At 42.5% G+C, this 14430-nt stretch overlaps 1 protein-coding gene across 4 annotated transcripts in view; it reads left to right on the forward strand.

Moving 5' to 3' along the window:
- The window catches only part of LOC118367224 (dachshund homolog 1-like), a 264907-nt gene that overhangs the window by 181215 nt on the left and 69262 nt on the right, over positions 1-14430 (forward strand). For all 4 annotated transcript variants that reach the window (XM_035750417.2, XM_035750418.2, XM_035750419.2 and 1 more), the window contains exon 3: positions 6512-6664. In XM_035750417.2, the coding sequence (XP_035606310.1) occupies positions 6512-6664 (153 nt within the window). The remainder of the gene's footprint in view (positions 1-6511; positions 6665-14430) is intronic.

Here is a 14430-nt window from a genome sequence, read left to right on the forward strand (position 1 = left end):
ATTACTTGTTAATTTTTATTTCTTATTCTTATTAGTATTTTTTTTAAACTGCATTGTTGGTTAGGGGCTCATAAGTAAGCATTTCACTGTATGGTCTACACCTGTTGTATTCAGCATTTCACTGTATGGTCTACACTTGTTGTATTCAGCATTTCACTGTATGGTCTACACCTGTTGTATTCAGCATTTCACTGTATGTTCTACACCTGTTGCATTCAGCATTTCACTGTATGGTCTACACCTGTTGCATTCAGCATTTCACTGTATGGTCTACACCTGTTGTATTCAGCATTTCACTGTATGGTCTACACCTGTTGCATTCAGCATTTCACTGTATGGTCTACACCTGTTGCATTCAGCATTTCACTGTATGGTCTACACCTGTTGCATTCAGCATTTCACTGTATGGTCTACACCTGTTGCATTCAGCATTTCACTGTATGGTCTACACCTGTTGTATTCAGCATTTCACTGTATGGTCTACACCTGTTGTATTCAGCATTTCACTGTATGTTCTACACCTGTTGCATTCAGCATTTCACTGTATGGTCTACACCTGTTGCATTCAGCATTTCACTGTATGGTCTACACCTGTTGCATTCAGCATTTCACTGTATGGTCTACACCTGTTGCATTCAGCATTTCACTGTATGGTCTACACTTGTTGTATTCAGCATTTCACTGTATGGTCTACACCTGTTGTGTTCGACGCATTTGACTACTACAATTTGATTTGATTTGATACATGGTCCAGCATAGCCACAATACAAGAGCCAGTCAACAATTGCAAGGTGTTTAGAGGACCACATTGGACATTAGTGTTTTATCCCTTTTTATACGTCATCCTCTGGGTTTCTTGTCCTCTTAAATACTGTTTTTAACTGTACAACTTGTGTAGAAAACCCTTACAGTGCTCTTGGACATTTTCTCTCAGCCCTTTCTAACTCACAAACTCTGGGAAACCTCTTCACTCTGCAGAGAGCAGAGGTACTGGGGAATGAGTTTTCCATTGTTTACAGACACTCATCCCCCAAGTTTCACATCCCTGCTTCTGGAAAACTCCATTGCTAGGGGCAACTCTCCCCTGGCATGTCAGTCAATCATTGGCCTAGCAAGAGGCAGGAGATCCTCCCACACAATCTCCAAACTCTTCAGTTACATTTTGGAGCCTGTGTTGAGCACAGCCTCTGTATACCCCTGGCTACACACCAACTCGTCAGCTGTACTTTTCTTCCTGGACAATCCTCCACCCTGGACCTCCTAACTGTGTTACTGTGTCACTATGGACTCATAACAGGTTAAGGGTTCAGTTTGTATATATGAATTGTTCCGTATGTTATAAGCCCTTACAACTATGTAACTGTATGCTTATACATGCCTTATCCAGTCTTTATATGCAAGTAATTCATACATAGCATGCTACCTCAAGGCGCTAACTTCTGATACCCTGTATAGTTTGTTATAACGGCCTATAGCCTGAGGCATACTAGCCTGTACCCTAGCCTAGTGTGCTAGCCTACAGTTATTGCCTATGCTTACTATTTTATGCTATTTCCTAATGCTTTGGCCTTTTAGCACACACTGTTCTTACTGTATAGCTTACTGTGTTAAGCTACTACAAGGTACTGCTAATGTGTATATTGTATACTATTCTAGCTCACTGCTAATGTACATAGTGTGTTTATGTATATCTTGTGTCCTATGTCATGCTCACTAGTCCAGTGCTATTAGCCGCTACATGCTAATTCCTAGTCATTACATTGTGTACATTACAGCTATTATTGTTACATAGCAGTGCTATTACTCATAGCATATGTTACATGCTACATTGTAATTAGCCAGCCACCAAAACCGATGCCACGACGGACATCCCTTCACACTACCAGGTCAGTGCTGGAACTAATCCTGCCTCCACGTCTCCTGCCGCCAGTCCTTCCAATGAGCCGCACCCAGTTCCGTCTAATGTGCTTTAGTCAGCCAACCCAATGACATAAGTGCAACCAGACCAGCAAGTGCCCGAGCCTGCTCAACAATGGCTGCCCAGGCCCAAGTCGTCCCAACAGCCAGCCAAGCACCATCCTGCACTCCAGCCGGTGCCACTACAAGCATCACCTGAACCAGACAAGCCTTTGCCAGTATTGCATTCTGCCCTGTGACCAACAGAGCTCCAGCGAGCCGAGATGTCACCAGACACTGGGCGAAAAGGGTCAACATCAGGGGATATCTTTATTTATATACAGTACATGTCAAAAAGGTGGACACACCTACTCATTCCAGGGTTCTTCTTTAGTTTTATTATTTTCTACGTTGTAGTGGTCCTGATGTGCACTGCCGTCCTGGAGGACCAGTCCGGCCCTATCCTGGACCCACTAGCCAACTCAGCTCCAGTCCTGGGTCCAACACAGGCCCAACACCATCGGCTGAAGAGCTGGGTCCAGAGCTGGGTCCACGGTCCTCATCGGCCCATAAGGACAGACTAATGCCGTCGCCCAACCTAGCTCCAGCCACGGGTCCAGTGCCTGTCCCTATCCTCGTCTCATCAGCTGACCCTGCACCAGTCCTGGGTCCACTGCCCGGACCATATCTGGGCCTGCCTCTGCCTCCGGACCTCTATGCCTATCTATGTGTACTTTTAAAGATGCAGTCTGGGATCTTAAGCACAACAAATTCATAACATGCTGTACGAATTGGATTCGTAGCATTTCATATAAATTGCAAATTATATACAGTTGAAGTCGTAAGTTTACTTACACCTTAGCCAAATACATTTAAACTCAGTTATTCGCAATTCCTGACATTTAATCCTTGTAAAAATTCCCTGTTTTAAGTCAGTTAGGATCACCACTTTATTTTAAGAATGTGAAATGTAAGAATAATAGTAGAGAGAAGGATTTATTTAAGCTTTTATTTCTTTCATCACATTCCCAGTGGGAATGTGTCAGAAGTTTACATACACTCAATTAGTATTTGGTAGCATTGCCTTTAAATTGTTTAACTTGGGTCAAACGTTTCGCGTAGCCTGCCACAAGCTTCCCACAATAAGTTGGGTGAATTTTGGCCCATTCGTCCTGACAGAGCTGGTGTAACTGAGTCAGGTTTGTGTAGACATCCTTCCTCGCACATGCTTTTTCAGTTCTGCCCACACGTTTTCTTTGGGATTGAGGTCAGGGCTTTGTGATGGCTGATCCAATACCTTGACTTTGTTGTCCTTAAGCCATTTTGCCACAACTTTGGTATACAAGTATGCTTGGGGTCATTGTCCATTTGGAAGACCCATTTGAGACCAAGCTTTAACTTCCTGATTGATGTTGCTTCAATATATACAGTGGGGCAAAAAAGTATTTAGTCAGCCACCAATTGTGCATGTTCTCCAACTTAAAAAAATGAGAGAGGCCTGTAATTTTCATCATAGGTACACTTCAACTATGACAGACAAAATGAGAAAAAAAATCCAGAAAATCACATTGTAGGATTTTCTGTACTTTTTTGTGTGTATTACACTATTTTCAACCCCAAGGCATTTTGTGTGTATTACACAATTTTCTTTCTTCATAACACATAGGCTAGCTTGGTGGCTAACATTAGCTAGGCTAAGGGTTAAGGTTAGTGGTTAGGTTTAGGGGTTAAGGTTAGGGTTAGTTAACATGCTAGCTAAGTAGATAAAGGGTTAGGTTTAGGAGTTAGGTTAAAGGGATAGGGTTAGCTGACATGTGGTCCTTCTGTGGCTCAGTTGGTAGAGCATGGCGCTTGTAACGCCAGGGTAGTGGGTTCGATTCCCGGGACCACCCATACGTAGAATGTATGCACACATGACTGTAAGTCGCTTTGGATAAAAGCGTCAGCTAAATGGCATATATTATTATTATATTATTATTATACATGCTAAGTAGTTGCAAAGTAGCTCAAAAGTAGTAAAGAGTTGCAAGGCAGCTAATTAGTGAAAAAGTTATCCATAATGAGATTCACACAACATTTGGGTTGCTAGACATTCACATCCACCCACCCACCCATCCTCCCTGACCAACCTCCCATTTATTGTTTATGTATTAAGTAACATACTGTCTTTATCTGTGATTGAAATGCACTGTATACAAAATTGTGTACTGCACAAGAAAAAATGTACGATTTCGTGTGCATGTCACAAATGTCCAAAAAGCAATTTCTGTCTATTCCACAATAATATGTGATACTGATTTGGTGAATGATAATGGCAATGACAAATAATCAACATTATAAAATGAATAGATTTGGTAGATAGATCATTTTTCAGACCTCCCCACAATATACACTGAACAAAAATATAAACGCATCATGTTAAGTGTTGGTCCTATGTTTCATGAACAGAAATAAAACATCCCTGATGTTTCTTGTTGAAACTCACAATATTATTATTTCTGTTATTTCTGGACTGATTTGTTTACCTCTCTGTTAGTGAGAATTTCTCATTTTCCAAGATAATCCATCCACTTGACAGGTGTGGCAAAGTTGATTCTACAGGTGCACCTTGTGCTGGGACAGTAAAAGGCCACTCTAAAATGTGCAGGTTTGTCTCACAACACAATACCATAGATGTCTGAAGTTTCAGGGAGTGTGCAATTGATATGCTGACTGCTGTAATGTCCACCTGAGCTGTAGCCAGAGAGTTGAATGTTTGTTTCTCTACCATAAGCTGCCTCCAATGTCGTTTTAGAGAATTTGGCAGTACGTCCAACTTCTTCACCGGTGGGTTGGACATACCCCACAGTTCGGCGTCGTAATGGCTTCAGTGGGTAAATGCTCACTTTCGATGGCCACCGCCACGCTGGAGAAGTGTGCTCTTCACATATGAATCCCGGTTTCAATTGTACCGGGCAGATGGCAGACAGCGTGTATGGCATTGTGTGGGCGGGCGGTTTGCTGATGTCAACATTGTGAACATGGTGGTGGTGGGGTTATGATATGGGCAGGCATAATTTATAGACAGCGAACAAAATTACATTTATCTATGGTTGAATGAGCAGAGATACCGTGACGAGATCCTGAGGCCCACTGTCGTGCCATTCATCCGCTGGCCATGTTTCAGCATGATAATGCATGGCCTGATGTCTCAAGGACCTGTACACAATTCCTGGAAGCTGAAAAAAATGCAGATCCTCGTTTGAATACCCCTGTTGGAGAGGCCTACTGTTCACACATGAACGTAGTCACCTAGCATGCTAAAGCTATGCCCAGCCGCTAATTGTATACTGCATATATAACTGTGCTCTGTAGCCTAGCGTGCCAGCTGCTGTTGTACATATTACTGTGTGCTATGTTAGCCATATTTGCCCTATTTGCTAATGTTAGAATGTCAGTTGTGCTCCTACATGCTGTGCAGTGTATTACACCCGCCAGCCCATGGACTAGCTAGCGTGCTAGCTCATTGCTTTGTATATATTGTTCCCTTTGGGTGCTATGCTCGTTTATTAGCCTATGATACAAGTTGCTGTATGATGCCTTGATGTAACATTGCCTATTGCCATAGCACATTGTGACTGCATAGTTATCTGGTATGCTATTGCTATCATGTACATTCTCTATTGTCATTATACAGTCACTAGCCTGTTATTACCACAATGTAAATACATTCTCTGTATTTCTCTCTCTTGTTCGATTCCCGAAACCCATACGTACCACTGAATTCCCTCCTCTGTAAAACCACGACCACTAATTCCCTCCTCTGTAAAGTTGTGCATGTGTGCCTTCCTTGGGTGTGGAGTAAAGTGTTAATTGTATCCTTGTCTCCTGCTAGTCATTATCAGTCATTTTATCGGGACTCTGGGACAGTTGTACCTATACTAACCTATTTCGGAGCCCACCGACTACAGGTGGCTCCCTTCTTTTTTTTGGCCTTCAGAAAAGCCATATACACTGATAGTACAAAACATTAGCGACACCTTCCTAATATTGAGTTGCACCCCCTTTTGCCCTCAGAACAGCGCATGTGCACTAGAACTTGTATACAGGTCCTCACTCACACAAAGACATGCATGCAGATACCAATGCAGGTATGAATACATATGCAGATGCACACCAGATGCACACCAGCACACACACACACACACAGACACACACAGACACATGCTTAAGCAAGGTGAGTATCAGAGTTTGAAGATCTCATCTACATTGAACCAAAGGAATAACTTCCTAATATTGAGCTGCACCCCCTTTTGCTCTCAGAACAGCCTCAATTTGTCAGGGTATGGACTCTACTAGGTGTCGAAGTCGTTCCACAGTGATGCTTGCCCATGTTGACTCCAATGCTTCCTACAGTTGTGTCAAGTTGCCTGGATGTCCTTTGAGTGGTGTACCATTCACTATACACATTTTAGTTATTCATTATGTATTAATGATTCATAAAGTCATTCATAAGATGTTTAATATAAACATTTAAATAAATCCTTCAAAAAAGCATCCAACCACCGCTCTAGACCAACTAAGTGTTGCATTCTAAGTGTGTATCTAACTGTCCTCTCCGGTGTGGTGTGTTAAGGGCTGACAGCGGCAGCGGCGGCAGCTGCCAACGCGGCCATTGCCGAAGCCATGAAGGTGAAGAAGATCAAGCTGGAGGTGATGAGCGGCTACCACGGCAACGCCAACCAGCATGGGGCAGACGGTGAGAACGGAGACGTCAGCTCCAGTGTGGGTGAGTCAGTCATTGTGCCCTTCACACACACACACACACGCAAGCGTACAGGTGCATACAGGTCTTCACACTCACACAAAGACATGCATGCAGATAGCAATGCAGGTATGAATACATATGCAGACGCACACAACGGTACAGACACATTAATAAGCAAGGCAAGTATCAGAGTTTGCAGATCTCATCTACATACAGCTTGTGTTGAACCAAAGCTGTACATTTGTATAGCTGAATTCCACTACAAGCTTGTATCCAGGATGTATCACAACCGGCCGTGATTGGGAGTCCCATAGGGCGGCGCACAATTGGCCCAGCATCGTCCGGTTTTGGCCGGTGTAGGCCATCATTGTAAATAAGAATTTGCTCTTAACTGTCTTGCCTAGTTAAAGGTTAAATAAAAAATAAAACATAATTAATATCAGCTCAAAGATACTCTCAAGCTAAGGTACTGGATTCCAAACATACCTATTCTTGCCAGTGTGGAGCAGAGTGTAGACAGTCCAGAGAATACAGGTTCAGTTGAAACATCTACAAAATATATGTTCACTGCAGTTCTAACTTGGCTATTATATTAAGTTGGATGTCTATAAAACAATTGTATCATTATTTGCATTTGTCCACGTCTTTGTAATGCAATGGTACATTCTATCTGTAAAGTATTTTTCTCTACTGCGCTGTAAAATCCCCCGCCTTCGTATCCAATCTAAAAACAACACAGACATTGTTAATACAAAGTTTAATCCATGAACACTGTATCCCAAAGCTATTAGCCATAAACTCAGTCTCTAATTTATTTTATTTAATCACAGCAAGAGCATTGCTTTTTCAATATGTGCCATTTCAATTAATTATTAGCCCACAAATGCAGACGGATTTTGCTCATATCGCCACCGAGCCACTTAGCGTATTGTGGAAAATGATAATATAGTGTTGAATTATTATGAGCCCATTACAAATTATAGGCTCCATGTAATCCCTAAAGCTTTGATACACTAAATAGTGTTTTCGATTCACTTACTCTTACTAAGTGTCTCGACAGAAGTACTTGACGCTGTATATTTGGGTAAAAACAGGATGCTGTCACTAAGCAGATTGAACAAAGCACAATTCATGAGCTCTGAGGTCATCAATCCCCAAAAAATGAAAACGGGTCTACGACCAATGAGAAAACGAGGCTACGAGGTCACCGAAATCAAGATAAATGGTAATAAGAACAGCAAGGCTACGGCAATGGAGCTAATAAGAAACTGTTTTATCTTTTTACAATTTAAATTGTAACCTTGAGCACACGGCCAGCCAGCCAGCAACACATAAGAAAGCACTCCCTAAAGAATCATAATTCTGTTGAAGGGAGCAGCGGTATGTGAGTGCCATTGTGTGTGTGTGTGTGTGTGTTAGTGTGTGTGTTAGTGTGTGTGTTAGTGTGTGTGTGTGTGTGTGCGTGCGTCTGTATGCATATCTGTGTTTATTTCTCTTGATAGGCATGTGTGTGTGCGTGTGCATGTGTGTGGATGGGTGTGTGTTTGTGTGCGCGGGTGCGTCGGTCACAACATTAGCTCCCTGAATGAAATATATGGCGGGGACGCCTCTCAGCCCCATCCACAATCAATTGGATTATTTTCCTTTAATATTTACTTGCAGCGATGAGTTGCTCGTGTGCATGGTGATGAACAGTCTGCCACTGGTGTTTGAAGGTGACCTGTCACTGCGTATGGACAAATCTCTCTCGCAGAAATGTAAAAAATAAATCATTAGGGGCTAGGCAGGCAGACAGAGGCCCCATCTCTCTTTCTCTCTCCCCCCTTCTCTCTTTCTATCTCGCCTGTCTCAAATTCTCTCTCCTTCTCTCCCCTCTCACTCACTCTCCCTGGATTTAAATTGGCCTCAGATTTATGATTTGAATGAATGCTTCGTTTGGTCAAAGGAATGGCTTGCTGAGACAAATTATGTTTGGTACTGAAGCCATCCTTATATTGATTACTGGGTGTCGCAGCAATCTCTTGTTTATATCAGCCACTCTCATGTGACAGGGGTGGCCAGCAGAAGTCATCTAGATAATCCACAGGAGATACAGTATAGTCTCTTCAGATGGAAGAAAGGAACAGAGATAGAAAGGAACATTTACTGGGTAAAGTATGTGTCATTATTTAGTTTTAGCGAATCACACAACTGCGAGGAGTGGCTCCTTAAAAAGAGGTGCACAAGACATGTAAGGCACACACACGGGGGAGGGGTATAGGGAAGATGTGGGAGATGATTGGTTGGTGCCAATGCCTATGCACCGGGAGTTTCTCCCGGTCTTTCTGTATTGGCTAAAGAAGGCCACACCAGACTCTTTCTCTTTTGGGCAGAAGTGTCTGGGAACAAAATTAGTATAGTGTTATCAGGTGGACAACGTAAAGAGAGCAACATTTAAGCAATGTTTAAAAAGGGAAAGCCAACACTTCTTCCACATTTAAAATAGAAAAAGCAACGTTCTGTCAATGTTTCAATTGCTAGTTTGCACCTAAAGGTTCGTTAAAATAGACCAGGGAGGGTCAGCTATTGTAAAGTTGAATTTCTTCTCAATTACTTATCTGGTTAAATGAAATGGTCAAATGACACATACCATGAAGAGCATAAATGTTTTGCTCATGTTTGCAATATAATCTGCTTCACTCTCAGCACTCAGGGCCTTGCTTAGGATATTGCTTAGGCTAATGCCTATACTTCCCTGCAGTACTTAGTCCCATGTCTAGCTTGGATTCCTGCATGCCTAATATGTCCTGGTCTATAGTCCATGATGCCTGTGGAATCCAGGCCTCTAAATCACTTGACAGATATAGCTGTATGACTGTGCAAGAGGGGAACTTGATTTGGCCACTGCCTTGTTGGGCTCTGTTGGTCTGGACTCAATGCAGGGCAGTTCTGATGAGGAAGTGAATAAATGCTCTGTTTTAAAGAGAATTCGAGAGAGAGAGTGTGAATACAAAATAAAATAGTAATTCAGAACGGTTGAAGGTGAGGATGATAGTGTAAGAATTGTATAATACTACTACTACTTGTTCTAGATAAAGGAAGAGACAGAGGCAGAGACAGGGGTAAATGCAGGCATAGACAGGGGTATAGAAACAAGGCAGACACAAAAGCAGAGACAGAGAAATTAAAGACAAATACAGAAGTAATGTTAGAGGCAGGGACGGAAATAAAGGCAGGGACAAAGGCAGAGACCGATGCAGAAACAGAGAAAGGGACAGTGGCAGAGGCAGAGAAAGACAGAGGTAGAGACTGTGAAGGACACCCTATTCTGTTGGTGGAGTTGGATTGCTGTGTGTCTGCCGCCATTGTGTTGGTGTCAATGGAACACGCTAATGTTTCTCTCCCACATATGAAATATCAATCACATTGTTTCCCCTATATTGATATTCGTTGTCGCCACTAATTTTCAGGGTTGTTAAAATATGTTCAGTGTACACTTAAATGACTAAAGCCAGATATAAAGTATGTACTGGAGCTATTGGAGCTATGTATTGTTTAATAAGATCATCTTTGAACACTAACAATCACCAAACTAAAAACTAGATTGTCAGGGAGAATCTAAAATTCATAAAAGTGTCATGGCATGGGGCCCCGACTGATTTTGCTATGTTTAAGTCACTTAAATAGCATAATAACATGGCATGAGCCATGGCAAAATGTGTAGAATTGCAGGAAACAAGCTTTAAAACTGTAAAATGTTCTCTCCACCCAATGTCGAAATGTGCAGAATTGGAGGAAATTACATTGCAACATTTAGTCTCTGTGGCTCAGAGAAGGGCCGTTAAAATGTTGGGTTGGAGAAGGCACCATTGGCCTTGTCCACTCTGACACCCCGTCTCCAACCCACAATAACCTTGCCAACACTGCTGAAAAAAAGCCTAGTGGAAACACTGAATCACAAATAGACCTTCCTGTTTGCATCAACGTTATTATTTATCAGGAAAAACATGCAGCTAGCTCAACTCAACCCAGCCAAGTGACCACACATCCTGTCAAAGGGGAGGAAGGGAGGTAGGAGAGAGTGTGTGTGTGTGTGTGTGTGAGAGAGAGCTTGTTCTCTGATTAGACAAAACGTTTGTCTCTCGCTCTCTTTGATTCTCCCTGACAGTCTTGTGAAGGAGGTTGTGTGTGTGTGTGTGTGTGTGTGTGTGTGTGTGTGTGTGTGTGTGTGTGTGTGTGTGTGTGTGTGTGTGTGTGTGTGTGTGTGTGTGTGTGTGTGTGTGTGTGTGTGTGTGTGTGTGTGTGTGTGTGTGTGTGTGTGTGTGTGTGAGCATCCATGTTGCTTTCAAAGGGGGCTCAGAGGCCCTCACAATGTGGATTGTTCCTGTGGCTGTCAGGAAATGCCACGATTACTGATCACAAAACCAGGTTAGAGCGTATGTGGCACTAGGCCTTTCAGTGTGATAAACAGCCAGCCAGCCATTCAATCCCAACGCCCTGACCCCAACCACAACCTTCATTACCGGGACAGAAAACATTGTCAGCTGCAGCCCACTAACAAAAACCTGCCAATTTCTTTTTCAGGAGTGAGAAAAGAAAATAAGTGTTTAAAACCATGAGCCAGTAGAACAGAGAAGAGAAGAAAACACCCCTCTCTTTACTGTTTTCTCTTTTCAAGCCCCCCTCTCTAAAATAGACATGACTGGTTCAGTGGCAGATTCTCTGGGAACCGTAATTAGTAAGATCGTATCATGTATCGCTATTTATGCTCTCTATGTTGTAGAGCTCCATCTCTTTCTCTTCATCTCTAACCCCCATTCTCGGGCCATGCACCTGACTCCACCTCACCGCGGTGACAGTAATGGACCTTACATTTGGTCTGTAATTAGGTGTGGGAATTCCATCCGTCATCAACCAGACAATGCTGTCATGTACATCTTAAAGGGATAATGCGACATTTCAAAATGAGGTTGTTTATCTACTTAGTCAGACGAACTCATGGAAAACATTTGTATGTCTCTGCGTGCAGTTTGGAGATGATTGAAGTTAGCATATTGTTAGCTTAGCCCAATTGCTAGAAGTCTCCCGGTACAGTAGCCAGCTCCTCACATAAGCAGGACAATAGACCTTCTAAATACTCCAAAACTAGGCGGTTGGTCATTTATAGAATTACAAAGCTATACATAGTAATCAATATTTTGTGAATGTATCTAATAATAATAAGAAACCATCCACTATCCACTTCTTCATTCTTATATATATGTGTGTGTGTGTGTGTGTGTTGCCGAGCTGGCTGGGGCCCCTGAGAGGGCTCCGTGAGGAGAAGACCACAGCTGTACACAGCGAGCAACTAATTGGCCCTTATCTGGCTGTCCCATTCATCTTCATTTTTTACCAATTACTGAGCATTATCTGTGTTCTCAGTTGGCTATGGGACTTAATCCTTTTTGGTTAAGCTGCTTGTGGCAGCTTGCAAAATTTAAAATGGGGAAGGAGAGAGGGAGGAGGGAGAAGGGAGAAGGGGAGCAGAAGTCACAGCGATAAACAAACTCGGGAAACTTCCCATCACCCCCCCCCCCTCGGAGGAAGGAATCAATAAACAATGACATCACGTGAAGGGGAGAACAAAGAGAGGGATAAAAGAGAGAGAAAGACACAGATAAAGAGAGAGAGATGGAGGAAAGGACAGGGGGAGAGAATCAATTATCGGCATTATAACTCAGGTCCTTGTTTGCAAACGCAGCGGCCTCATTGATTAAGATTGCTCCGGTTGCTCTTGCCATTATTGACTTGTTAAAACCATATTTTCTCCTCATCAGTGGGTTTCATGTTTGCGGTCGTCAGCAGACAGATAACAATTCTTTTAAAAGGTCTTCATCAATTATTCAGGGTGTATTCATTTTGGCAAGCTCCAAATGCCCCGTGTTAAGTTTTGGTGTGTGTGTGTGTTTTTTCCCCCATAGCAGCAGAGAACTGAACCAGGACACATTGTTCCTCCAGACGGTACATCAACACAGTTAGGCCTTATTATCTGAGATCAATGTTTAACTAGGTTCTCTATATATGGGGTAAACACTAAGATAGGCCATATGGCATTGATTGTATTGCAAACTGGGTTAGAATATATGTTAATTGTTGTATTCTGTAGAATGTCTTTCTTTTTATGTCTGTGACTGTGTCTGTATGCTATGGTTTAGTAGAGGAACAACAATTAAACCATTGTTATTACAATAAATACATTACAGGATGTAGACATTACTGTGCATTAAATCACATGTAATAATCCTGGAAAATAATCCTAGATATGATTTCAAAAGCAAACCTGGGTAAATAAATGTAGACTAATAAATACTGGAAATAAAATAAGTCCATCTTCATGCAGTGTGCAGTGCCTCCTACTCTTTGAAAGGGATATTTTTTGGTCACAAGCTCTGCACCAGCTGTCAACCAAGCTTCACTGCTGCAATTTAATTAGTCAGTTGATGTCCTTTCTAATAATAAAGCTCTCAGGGTGGAAGGACACATCTAGCCACTAGCTGGTGCCTGGCTTTGTTAGCCATGTTAGCCTCCTTAGCACTGGTGGCCTAGGATGTTAGCTTGGTTAATACTTGTAAAATGACTTTCTTAATTGTGCCTGAGGAGATAAATAAAGTTTTATCAAGACAGACAGACAGACAGACAGACAGACAGACAGACAGACAGACAGACAGACAGACAGACTGAACAAAACTGTACAGAGGATTTCTCTCTCTCTCTCTCTCTCTCTCTCTCTCTCTCTCTCTCTCTCTCTCTCTCTCTCTCTCCTTTCTTCTCTCTCCCTCTCTTCCTCCTGGACTTTGGTCCTCCCAACCTCTCAGGCCCAAGGGAGTCAGGTGACAGATAAAGCAGAGAGCGTCATACACATTTTTATTTCAAAAGATAAACTCGATAATCTTAAATGTATGTTAATGAAGTCAAATGTCCTTGTTCTAATTTCGCTTGCATTCGGCTGTTAAGCATCCGCTTTAAAATTTGAATATGCATTATGGGGGAATTGTGTGGAGGCACACAAATGCAGATATAGATTAGAATATCAAGGCGAATTGATTAAACATTACTCCTGTAATGATCCATATCAAGTTCTATCATCTTTGAGTGGCAGTGGTGGTGTGGCAGTCTTATTAGAGCTGTGAGAGAGAGATCAAGAGACAAGAATAGAGAAAGGGAGAGGTAGAGAGGATCATCACAAAAATAGAGGGAGAGAGGAAGACAGAGTAAAAAAGTGTGGCGCGCTACACAAACCACATGTCATGCAAATATTTGTACAACTGTCTCTTGCGATTACCTCACTACGACAGGGGCACTACAACTGACCAGTCGACTTGTCAGCCCTCATCAACATTAGGGCTTCCTTCTTCATTAATTGAAGTGATTAATATGAAGGGCTTTGATGCAGCGGGTGATGCATGCGTCGGGGCTGTCCCCTTTGTAGCATCCACTGTCAGGTTGCATTTAGCAGGGATAGGGGCTGACCTTTGGGGAGTGAAGAGATCAAGGCAATTTGAAAAGACAGTGTCACTTGGGTTCAATGTGATACTGTGTAATAGATGACATTCCAACCTTTCACTGATGACGGGCTTTCACAGGTTTTTTTGAGTGATGTGAAATAAAGTGGTTATAAGGGCACACGGCGAGACCCAGATACAGACACAGGAGGCAGATGGTTAGAGTCCAAGATGTTTATTAACGATCCAAAAGGGGTATGCAAGAGAATGGTCATGGACAGGCAAAAGGTCCAAACCAGTTCAGTTCCAGAGGTACAGAATAGC

Source organism: Oncorhynchus keta, chromosome 34 (assembly GCF_023373465.1).
Source record: "Oncorhynchus keta strain PuntledgeMale-10-30-2019 chromosome 34, Oket_V2, whole genome shotgun sequence".
Lineage (NCBI taxonomy): Eukaryota > Metazoa > Chordata > Actinopteri > Salmoniformes > Salmonidae > Oncorhynchus > Oncorhynchus keta.